General features: G+C 60.1%; 1 protein-coding gene across 1 annotated transcript; it reads left to right on the top strand.

The window, feature by feature from the left end:
- Positions 1–538: 538 nt before the first annotated feature.
- LOC146751199 (uncharacterized) lies at positions 539–1,977 on the top strand. The gene is made up of 3 exons (XM_085535285.1): positions 539–816; positions 1,297–1,325; positions 1,891–1,977. The coding sequence occupies exons 1-3, from the start codon at positions 606–608 to the stop codon at positions 1,972–1,974; spliced, it is 324 nt and encodes a 107-aa protein (XP_085391411.1). The 5' UTR covers positions 539–605; the 3' UTR covers positions 1,975–1,977.
- Positions 1,978–11,824: the final 9,847 nt, after the last annotated feature.

Here is an 11,824-nt window from a genome sequence, read left to right on the forward strand (position 1 = left end):
TCCATTACCCTAATATGGGCTCTTATTGGGGTTGGGGGTCTCCTGAGTTGGGGTCCCATTGGGGTTGGGGTCGTTGCGACCCTAATATGGGATCTAATTGGGGTTGGGGTCTTCATTACTCTATTATAGGGTCCCATTGGGTTGGGGTCTCCATGACCCTAATATGGGATCCCATTGGGGTCCTCATGACCCTAATATAGGATCCCATTGGGGTTGGGGTCTCCATGGCCCTAATATAGGCTCCTACTGGGGTTGGGGGTCTCCTGAGTTGGGGGTCCTATGGGGGTTGGGGTCTTCATGACCCTAATATAGGTTCTTATTGGGGTTGGGGTCTTCATGACCATAATATTGGCTCTTATTGGGGTTGGGGTCTCCTGGGTTGGGGTCCCATTGGGGTTGGGGTCGTTGGGACCCTAATATGGGATCCAATTGGGGTTGGGGTCTCCATTACTCTAATATAGGGCCCCATTGGGGTCGGGGTCTCACAACATGGGCTTTGCTTTAGGGGGCGTGGCTATGCAAATCAGGAAAGACTGCCTTTTTATAGGGGGCGTGGTTATGCAAATTAGAAAGGCGGGGCTTTTGTAGCGGGCGTGGTTTAATATATGCTAATGAAGGGGCGGGTCTTGCGGGCACCCCGTAGGTGCCCCATAGAAACCACTGAGCTGAGCTCCAGCCAATCAGCGGCCGCGCTCAGCACGCAGCACGAACTGCGCATGCGCCGCTCCACCCAGTGGGCGGAGCCTCGCCACGTGGGCGGAGCCTCGGAGGTTATAAAAGCCGCCGCATCGGCTGCGGCCGCCATTCGGCGCTGCGGTAAGTATGGCTGCGGGTGGGGGTACGTGCTGCGCTTTGCTCTATGGGGCCGTTGCGCTGATGATCGCTCAGACTAGAGTCTCCGAGCTCCTTGAGGACAACGTAGAGCCTGAGCGACGGCCCCGAATCCTCCATATCCACCCCATATCCCCACTATGCCCCCATATCCACCCCATATACCCCCATATCCCCCCATATCCACCCCATATCCCCCCTATCCCCCCATATCCACCCCATATCCCCCCTATACCCGCATATCCCCCCGTATCCCCCCATATCCACCCCGTATCCCCCTATATCCACCTATATCCCCCGATATCGACCCCATATCCCCCCATATCGACCCCATATCTCCCCATATACCCCCATATCCCCCCTATATCCCCCTAGAACTCCCATATCCCCCCGGTGTGTTGCGGCCTACCCCCATACCGTCCTATTTCCAGGCCTCGGCCTACCCTTACCGTTATCTCCTTACAGGCCTCGACCGCCTCATCGCCCCCATGACGGTAAGAGCCGCTTTGCTTTCTATTTAACCCCTTTTAACCCCCATTATGGCCCTATTGAGGCCTGTTGAGGCCTGTTGCGGCCTGTTGAGGCCTGTTGCGGCCTAGTGAGGCCTATTGCGGCCCATTGAAGCCTATTGAGGCCTATTGCGGCCTAGTGAGGCCTAGTGCGGCCTAGTGAGGCCTATTGCGGCCTAGTGAGGCCTATTGCGGTCTAGTTGAGGCCTATTGCGGCCTATTGAGGCCTATTGCGGCCTATTGAGGCCTAGTGGGGCCTATTGAGGTCTATTGCGGCCTAGTGAGGCCTATTGCGGCCTAGTGAGGCCTATTGCGGCCTAGTGAGGCCTATTGCGTCCTATTGAGGCCTATTGCGGCCTAGTGAGGCCTATTGCGGCCTAGTGAGGCCTATTGCGGCCTAGTGAGGCCTACCCCGCCCCGCGGCCGTGAGGATCCCGCACGTGGCCGATGCACCGTGACGAGCCCGCAGCGCACTGAGCCCGCGGAGCGTCAGGCCCAACCCCGCTCCTTTCTTCCGTTTCCCTTCGGTTTATTACGGCTTTTTTTACAGGGATCCGGAGCGTTTTGGGTCGTTTTGAGGCTGCGCGGCGATTTGAGGTTAATAAAGGTGGATTTTAAGACGGTTTTGGTGTGAAAATGGGGGTTTTTATTAATGGGTCGGTGGGGCCGCGTGGGCGCCGCCATCTTGGACGGGCTCTCGCCCTCCGCCATTGTGTGTGAAGAAGGGAAGTCACGTGATGTGCCGCCATCTTGGTTTGTTTCCCGCCCGCCGCCATTGTGTGTGTGTGTGGGGGGGGGGTGAAAATCACGTGGTGCGCCGCCATCTTGGATTATGGGCCCAACTTCCGCCCGTACCCATGGCAGCGCCGGAAGTGAGCGTCCGCCATCTTGGAATCTGGGCCACGCTTCTGCCCGACTGCCTACTAACACCGGAAGTGAGCGTCCGCCATCTTGAAACGCAGTCCCCATAGCAACGCCGGAAGTGAGCGTCCGCCATCTTGAAACGCAGTCCTCATAGCAACGCCGGAAGTGAGCGTCCGCCATCTTGAATTTCCGTCCCCATAGCAACGCCGGAAGTGAGCGTCCGCCATCTTGGAATCTGGGCCTAACTTCCGCCCTGTCCCCATAGCAGCGCCGGAAGTGAGCGTCCGCCATCTTAAAACGCAGTCCCCATAGCATCGCCGGAAGTGAGCGTCCGCCATCTTGAATTGCCGTCCCCATAGGAACGCTGGAAGTCAACGTCCGCCATGTTGAAACGCAGTCCCCATAGCAACGCCGGAAGTGAGCGTCCGCCATCTTGAAACGCAGTCCCTCTAGCAACGCCGGAAGTGAGCGTCCGCCATCTTGGAGTCTGAGCCTGACTTCCGCCCGTCCCCATAGCAACGCCGGAAGTGAGCGTCCGCCATCTTGGAATCTGGGCTTAACTTCCGCCGTGTCCCCATAGCAGCGCCGGAAGTGGGCGTCCGCCATCTTGGAATCTGGGCCTAACTTCCGCCCGTCCCCCATACCAACACCGGAAGTGACGGTCCGCCATCTTGCCCAATGTGGCGCTGGGCCCGTGTCGCTCCGTGGGGCCGAGGCCCCCCGTGGGGTCCCGGTTCTCCCCCATCCGGTTCCTCGGAGCCGTTGTTGATCTGCTTGTCCTTATCCCGCCGCCTTTTCGACCTGGCCGCCCTTTGTTGCCTCTGAATTCCTTTCATCCCCATAGGAACGCTGGAAGTCAGCGTCCGCCATCTTGAATCGCAGTCACCATAGCAACACCAAAAGTGAGCGTCCGCCATCTTGAAACGCAGTCCTCATAGCAACGCCGGAAGTGAGCGTACGCCATATTGGATTCTGGTTCTAACTTCCGCCCGTCCTCATAGCAACGCCGGAAGTGAGCGTCCGCCATCTTGAAACGCAGTCCCCATAGCAACGCCGGAAGTGAGCGTCCGCCATCTTGGAATCTGGGCCTAACTTGCCGGAAGTGACGGTCCGCCATCTTGCCCAATGTGGCGCTGGGCCCGTGTCGCTCCGTGGGGCCGAGGACCCCCGTGGGGTCCCGGTTCTCCCCCATCCGGTTCCTCGGAGCCGTTATTGATCTGCTTGTCCTTATCCCGCCGCCTCTTCGACCTGGCCGCCCTTTGTTGCCTCTGAATTCCTTTCATCCCCATAGGAACGCTGGAAGTCAGCGTCCGCCATCTTGAAACGCTGTTTCCATAGTAACATCGGAAGTGAGCGTCCGCCATCTTGGATTCTTGGCTCTACTTCCGCCCTGTCTCCGTAGCAGCGCCGGAAGTGAGCGTCCGCCATCTTGAATTGCCGTCCCCATAGCAATGCCGGAAGTGAGCGTCCGCCATCTTGAATTGCCATCCCCATAGCAACGCCGGAAGTGAGCGTCCGCCATCTTGGAATCTGGGCCTAACTTCCGCCCGTCCCCCTTACCAACACCGGAAGTGGCTGTCCGCCATCTTGCCCAATGTGGCGCTGGGCCCGTGTCGCTCCGTGGGGCCGAGGCCCCCCGTGGGGTCCCGGTTCTCCCCCATCCGGTTCCTCGGAGCCGTTGTTGATCTGCTTGTCCTTATCCCGCCGCCTTTTCGACCTGGCCGCCCTTTGTTGCCTCTGAATTCCTTTCATCCCCATAGGAACGCTGGAAGTCAGCGTCCGCCATCTTGAAACGCTGTTTCCATAGTAACATCAGAAGTGAGCGTCCGCCATCTTGGATTCTGGGCTCTTTTTCCGCCCTGTCCTCGTCGCAACGCCGGAAGTGAGCGTCCGCCATCTTGAAACGCAGTCCTCATAGCAACGCCGGAAGTGAGCGTCCGCCATCTTGGATTCTGGGCCCTACTTCCGCCCTGTTCCCATAGCAGCGCCGGAAGTGAACGTCCGCCATCTTGAATTGCCGTCCCCATAGCAACGCCGGAAGTGAGCGTCCCCCATCTTGGAATCTGGGCCTAACTTCCGCCCGTCCCCCGTACCAACACCGGAAGTGACGGTCCGCCATCTTGCCCAATGTGGCGCTGGGCCCGTGTCGCTCCGTGGGGCCGAGGCCCCCCGTGGGGTCCCGGTTCTCCCCCATCCGGTTCCTCGGAGCCGTTGTTGATCTGTTTGTCCTTATCCCGCCGCCTCTTCGACCTGGCCGCCCTTTGTTGCCTCTGAATTCCTCCCATCTTGAATCGCAGTCCCCATAGCAACACCAAAAGTGAGCGTCCGCCATCTTGAAACGCTGTCCTCATAGCAACGCCGGAAGTGAGCGTCCGCCATCTTGGAATCTGGGCCTAACTTCCGCCCGTCCTCATAGCAACGCCGGAAGTGAGCGTCCGCCATCTTGAAACGCAGTCCCCATAGCAACGCCGGAAGTGAGCGTCCGCCATATTGGATTCTGGTTCTAACTTCCGCCCGTCCCTATAGCGTCGCCGGAAGTGAGCGTCCGCCATCTTGAATTGCCATCCCCATAGCAACGCCGGAAGTGAGCGTCCGCCATCTTGGAATCTGGGCCTAACTTGCCGGAAGTGACGGTCCGCCATCTTGCCCAATGTGGCGCTGGGCCCGTGTCGCTCCGTGGGGCCGAGGCCCCCCGTGGGGTCCCGGTTCTCCCCCATCCGGTTCCTCGGAGCCGTTGTTGATCTGTTTGTCCTTATCCCGCCGCCTCTTCGACCTGGCCGCCCTTTGTTGCCTCTGAATTCCTTTCATCCCCATAAGAACGGGGGAAGTCAGCGTCCGCCATCTTGAAACGCTGTTTCCATAGTAACATCAGAAGTGAGCGTCCGCCATCTTGGATTCTGGGCTCTTTTTCCGCCCTGTCCTCGTCGCAACGCCGGAAGTGAGCGTCCGCCATCTTGAATCGCAGTCCCCATAGCAACGCCGGAAGTGAGCGTCCGCCATCTTGAAACGCAGTCCCCATAGCAACGCCGGAAGTGAGCGTCTGCCATCTTGAATCGCTGTCCCCATAGCAACGCCGGAAGTGAGCGTCCGCCATCTTGGAATCTGGGCCTAACTTCCGCCCGTCCCTATAGCTCCACCGGAAGTGAGCGTCCGCCATCTTGAAACGCAGTCCCCATAGCAACGCCGGAAGTGGACGTCCGCCATCTTGAAACGCAGTCCCCATAGCAACGCCGGAAGTGAGCGTCCGCCATATTGGAATCTGGGCCTAACTTCCGCCCGTCCCCCTTACCAACACCGGAAGTGACGGTCCGCCATCTTGCCCAATGTGGCGCTGGGCCCGTGTCGCTCCGTGGGGCCGAGGCCCCCCGTGGGGTCCCGGTTCTCCTCCATCCGGTTCCTCGGAGCCGTTATTGATCTGTTTGTCCTTATCCCGCCGCCTCTTCGACCTGGCCGCCCTTTGTTGCCTCTGAATTCCTCCCATCCCCATAGGAACGCTCGAAGTCAGCGTCCGCCATCTTGAATCGCAGTCACCATAGCAACACCAAAAGTGAGCGTCCGCCATCTTGATACGCAGTCCCCATAGCGACGCCGGAAGTGAGTGTCCGCCATCTTGGAGTCTGAGCCTGACTTCCGCCCGTCCTCATAGCAACGCCGGAAGTGAGCGTCCGCCATCTTGAAACGCAGTCCCCATAGCGACGCCGGAAGTGAGCGTCCGCCATCTTGGAGTCTGAGCCTGACTTCCGCCCGTCCTCATAGCAACGCCGGAAGTGAGCGTCCGCCATCTTGAAAAGCTGTCCCCATAGCAACGCCGGAAGTGAGCGTCCGCCATCTTGGAATCTGGGCCTAACTTCCGCCCTGTCCCCACAGCTCCGCCGGAAGTGACGGTCCGCCATCTTGCCCAATGTGGCGCTGGGCCCGTGTCGCTCCGTGGGGCCGAGGCCCCCCGTGGGGTCCCGGTTCTCCCCCATCCGGTTCCTCGGAGCCGTTGTTGATCTGCTTGTCCTTATCCCGCCGCCTCTTCGACCTGGCCGCCCTTTGTGGCCTCTGAATTCCTTTCATCCCCATAAGAACGGGCGAAGTCAGCGTCCGCCATCTTGAAACGCTGTTTCCATAGTAACATCGGAAGTGAGCGTCCGCCATCTTGAATTGCCGTCCCCATAGCAACGCCGGAAGTGAGCGTCCGCCATCTTGGAATCTGGGCCTAACTTCCGCCCGTCCCCCATACCAACGCCGGAAGTGACGGTCCGCCATCTTGCCCAATGTGGCGCTGGGCCCGTGTCGCTCCGTGGGGCCGAGGCCCCCCGTGGGGTCCCGGTTCTCCCCCATCCGGTTCCTCGGAGCCGTTATTGATCTGCTTGTCCTTATCCCGCCGCCTTTTCGACCTGGCCGCCCTTTGTTGCCTCGCTGCGGCCCGTGCGGCCTTACGGGCCCTGGGAACCGACCGGTTATTAACGGCCATAGGGTTGAACGGAGCGGCCGGGGCCTGGTGTCAAGGCCTGGCCGCGTTCATCATGGCGGCCGCCGGGCTCCGGTTGGTGCTGCAGGAGCTGATGCTGCCGCTCGGGGCCGCCTACGCCGCCCTGCAGGGGATCGTGTTGGCCGCCAGCCTCAGGAACGGGAACAGGGGGGAACCGGATGGAAACGAACCGGATGGAGACGGGATGGAACCGGAGGAACGACGGGATGGAGGCGAACGGGAGCGAGGTGAACGGGGAAACGGACCGGGAGCCGAAACGGGAGCTGAATGGGGGTTTAAACTGGGAAACGAACCGGGATCTGAACGGGATGGAGCCCAACGGGATTGAAGGGGGAACGGAACCGGGATCCGAACCGGGATTTAAACGGGGAATGGAACCGGGAACTGAACGGGATGGAACTGAAGGGGGAACCGAACCGGGATCCGAACCGGGATTTAAACTGGGACACGAACCGGGATCTGAACCGGGATCTGAACCGGGATCTGAACGGGATGGAACTGAAGGGGGAATGGAACCGGGATCCGAATAACGGGGAATCGAACCGGGATCCGAACCGGGATTTAGACGGGGAATGGAACCGGGATTTAAACCGGGTCCGAACCGGGAATGGCACCGGGAGCAGCCGCCGCCATGAACCGACCCCCGGGCTGGACAATGCTCAGCCCCCCCCGGCCATAACATGGAGCCCTATGGGACCCCCCCGGACCCCTATGGACTCATTGAGACCCCTATGGAGACCCCTGCCCCCATTATTTCCTATGGAGCCCTGGGACCCCCCCCGTACACCCCTATGGAGTCTTAAGACCCCCCCATTATCCCCTATGGAGCTCTAGGACCCCCATAGCCCCCCCATGAGGGACCCCCCCACATTGAGACCACTAAGACCCCCCCCCAAATCACTGTGAAGCCCCATAGGGCACCGAGACCCCCATAGAAACCTATGGACCCACCCCAGGGCCCATAGAACAGCCAGAAGTGCCTTAAAACAACCCCCCCCCCCATAAAGATCCGCCATCTTGGAGCCCCCAGACCCAATATAAAAGGAGGGGGAGGAGCCTCCATTAAGCCACGCCCCCACCCCCCAAGACTTTGGCTCCGCCCATATATGCAAACGAACCCCCGTGACCACGCCCACCACCCAGACGCACAAAGCATGGAGGCCACGCCCACGTATGCAAATGAAGCGCGGTCACGCCCACATATGCAAATGAAGGTAACAACGCAGAACGCCCAGAGGCCACGCCTAGATATGCAAATGAGCCGTGGCCACACCCACGAATGCAAATGAAGACGGTCACGCACAAAGCTCGTAGGTCACGCCCACATATGCAAATGAGCGTAGCCGCGCCCTCCTCCCATTGGTGCTCTGATACCGGCCGGGCCTTTAGCCCCGCCCACAGGGATGACTGACACCTCGCGAGGCCCCGCCCACTCGAATGACTGACACCTCGCGAGGCCCCGCCCACTCGAATGACTGACAACTCGCGAAGCTCCGCCCTTTTCCGGCCGTGTTTCTCTAATGAGTTTTTGTTAATGATGTTTTTAATTGCGGTTTATGCAAATAAAGCAACTTTTGGAACCAAGCCGGGGGTCCGGAGTCGTTCCCGCAGCCAAAATGGCGGGCGATGAGGCGACTTACCCGCAGCAAAGATGGCGGAATACACGCTACTCTACGCTGCCCGCTTCCAAGATGGCGGCGGTGGCTTTGTGGAGTCAAATTGGCGCACTGCGCATGCGCAGCTCTAAGGCCCCAAGAAGCCCCGCCCACTTGTGCTGTCTATCTCAGGCCTGCTTTCGGCGCATCGCGCATGCGCAGATCAGAGCGGAAGTCGAGCGGTGTTGAGCTCGACCCGGAAGCGAACGGAGCGGGGTTAACAGGAAGTGAAAGCGGCGGAAGTGAAGGGAGGGGAAGGATCCAAGATGGCGGCCGAGGAGCCGCTGGAGGTGATGGTGAAGACGTTGGACTCGCAGACGCGGAGCTTCAGGGTGGGAACCGGAGGTGAGGCCTTCAACCGGGATTAACGGTAACGGGGGGGGGGTCCCGTTAATGGGGGGGGGGGTCCATTAAAGGGGTTGGAGGCCTTTAAAGGGGATGGGGTCCGTTAAAGTGGGGGGGGGGGTCTGGTGAGCCTTACCGGGATATAACGGGGTGGGGGGGGTCCCGTTAAAGTGGGGGGGGTCCCGTTAATGGGTTGGGGTCCGTGAATCGGGGTCGGTATAATGGGGGGGGTCCGTTAAAGTGGGGTGGGGGGGGGTACGGTGAGGCCTAACCGGGATATAACGGGGGTCCCGTTAATGGGGTTGGGATCCCGTTAATAGGGTTGGAGTCGTTAATGGGGGGGGGTTCTCCCGTTAATGGTGGTGGGTTCCCGTTAATGGGGGGAGGGGCCACGTTAACATGGGGGGGGGGGTCCCGTTAATGGGGTTGGGGTCCGTTAAAGGGGGGGGGTCCCGTTAAATGGGGGCGGTTTATTAAAGGGGGGGTTGGGAGTCCCGTTATGGGGGGGGGGTCTCCCGTTAATGGTGGGGTCCGTTAATGGGGGGAGGGGTCACGTTAATTGGGTTTGGGGTCCCGGTTAATGGGGGGGAGTCGCGTTAAAGGGGAGGGGGGAGGTCTCCCGTTAACGGGGGAGGGGTCACGTTAAAGGGGGGAGGTCGGTATAACGGGGGGGTCCCGTTAAAGAGGGGTTGGTATAATGGGGGGTCCCGTTAAAGTGTGGAAGGGGTCGTTAACGGGGGGGGTCGCATTAAAGTGGAGGGGGGGGTCTCCCGTTAATGGGGGGTGGTCCGTGAAAGGGGAGTCCCGTTAATGGGGGGGGGTCGGTATAACGGGGGGGGTCCCGTTAAATGGGGGGGTCCGTTAATGTGGGTGAGGGTCCATTAAGGAGGGGGGGGGTGGGAATCCCGTTAAAGGGGGGGGGTCCCGTTAATGGTGGGGGCAGTTCCGGTATTGAGGGGTCGGTCCCGGTTCCGTTCGGTTCCGGTATTGAGGGGCCGGTTCCGGTATTGAGGGCTCGGTCCTGGTCCCGGTTCCGGTTCCGTTCGTTTCCGGTATTGAGGGCTCGGTCCCGGTTCCGGTTCCGTTCGTTTCCGGTATTGAGGGCTCGGTTCCGGTTCCGGTCGGTTCCGGTATTGAGGGCTCGGTTCCGGTTCCGGTCGGTTCCGGTATTGAGGTCTCGGTCCCGGTTCGGTTCCGTTCGTTTCCGGTATTGAGGGGCCGGTTCCGGTATTGAGGGCTCGGTCCCGGTTCCGGTTCCGTTCGGTTCCGGTATTGAGGTCTCGGTCCCGGTTCCGGTTCCGGTTCCGTTCGTTTCCGGTATTGAGGAACCGGTTCCGGTATTGAGGGCTCGGTCCCGGTTCCGTTCGTTTCCGGTATTGAGGGGCCGGTTCCGGTATTGAGGGCTCGGTCCCGGTTCCGGTTCCGTTCGGTTCCGGTATGGAGGGCTCGGTCCCGGTCCCGGTTCCGGTTCCGTTCGTTTCCGGTATTGAGGTGCCGGTTCCGGTATTGAGGGCTCGGTCCGGTCCCGGTTCCGGTTCCGGTATTGAGGGGCCGGTTCCGGTATTGAGGGCTCGGTTCCGGTTCCGTTCGGTTCCGGTATTGAGGGGCCGGTTTCGGTATTGAGGGCTCGGGCTCGGTCCCGGTTCCGGTTCCGTTCGGTTCCGGTATTGAGGTCTCGGTTCCGGTTCCGGTTTCAGATCACGGTCGTCAGTTCAAGGAACGAATCGCGGGCGCCGTGAACATCGCGGCCAACAAACAGCGGCTCATTTACCAGGGCCGGGTCCTGCAGGACGACAGGACGCTCACCGAATACAGTACGGAACCGAACCGAACCGGGACGCCATCTTGGGACGCCATCTTGGGCCGCCATCTTGGGGGGGGTAGCGGGGTGGCCGCCATCTTAGAAGGGGCCGCCATCTTGGGGAGGGGGGTAGCAGGTGGGCCGCATCTTGGAAAGGGGCCGCCATATTGGGGAGGGCGCCATGTTGGAATTGGCCGCCATCTTGGAATGGGCCGCCATCTTGGAATGGGCGCCATTGTACGGCCGCCATATTGGGGGGGGGGGGGGGGGGTGGTAGGGGTGGGCCGCCATCTTGGAATGGGCCGCCATCTTGGGGGAGGTTGCCATGATACGGTCGCCATATTGGGGGGGGGGGGGGTAACAGGGTGGCCGCCATCTTGGAAGGGGCCGCCATATTGGGGGGGGGGGTTGCCATGATACGGCCGCCATATTGGGGGGGGTAACAGGGTGGCCGCCATCTTGGAATGGGCCGCCATCTTGGGGGGGGTTGCCATGATACGGCCGCCATATTTGGGGGGGGGAGGGGGTAACAGGGTGGCCGCCATCTTGGAATGGGCCGCCATATTGGGGTAATGGGGGGGGGGGGGGGTTGTCTCATTAACCCCTCCCCTTATATGGGGGTAAATGGGGACCCCCCCCCCCCCCCTTAATGTGGTTAATTGGTGGGGGTCTCATTAACCCCCCCTTATGTGGGGTTAATTGGGGACCCCCCCCTTATATGGGTTACTATTGGGGGGAGTCTCATTAGCCCCCTTTATATGGGGTAATTGGGGACCCCCCACCTTTATATGGGGGTAACTGGGGGGGGTTTCTCGTTATCCCCCCCTTTATATGGGGTTAATTGGGGACCCCCCCTTTATATGGGGTTAATTGTGGGGGGGTCTTATTAACCCTCCCCTATATAGGGGTAAATCAGGACCCCCCCCTTTATGTGGGGGTAAATGGGGGGGGGTCTCATTAACCCCCCTTATATGGGGGTAATTGGGGACCCCCCCCCTCTTATATGGGGTTAAATGGGGACCCTCCCCCCCTTATATGGGGGTAATGGGGGGGGGTCTCATTAACCCCCCTTATATGAGGTAAATGGGGACCCCCCCTTAATGGGGTTAATTGGGTGGGGGGGTCTCATTAACCCCCTTTATATGGGGTTAATTGGGGGGGGTCTCATTAACCCCCTTTATATGGGGTTAATTGGGGGGGGTCTCATTAACCTTCCCTTATATGGGGTTAATTGGGGACCCCCCCCCTTAATGGGGTTAATTGGGTGGGGGTCTCATTAACCCCGTTTATATGGGGTTAAATGGGGACCCCCCCCCCCTTAATGTGGTTAATTGGGGGGGGG

This window comes from Coturnix japonica, unplaced genomic scaffold (genome assembly GCF_054131305.1).
Source record: "Coturnix japonica strain WE unplaced genomic scaffold, WE-NBRP24 Scf114, whole genome shotgun sequence".
Taxonomy (NCBI): domain Eukaryota; kingdom Metazoa; phylum Chordata; class Aves; order Galliformes; family Phasianidae; genus Coturnix; species Coturnix japonica.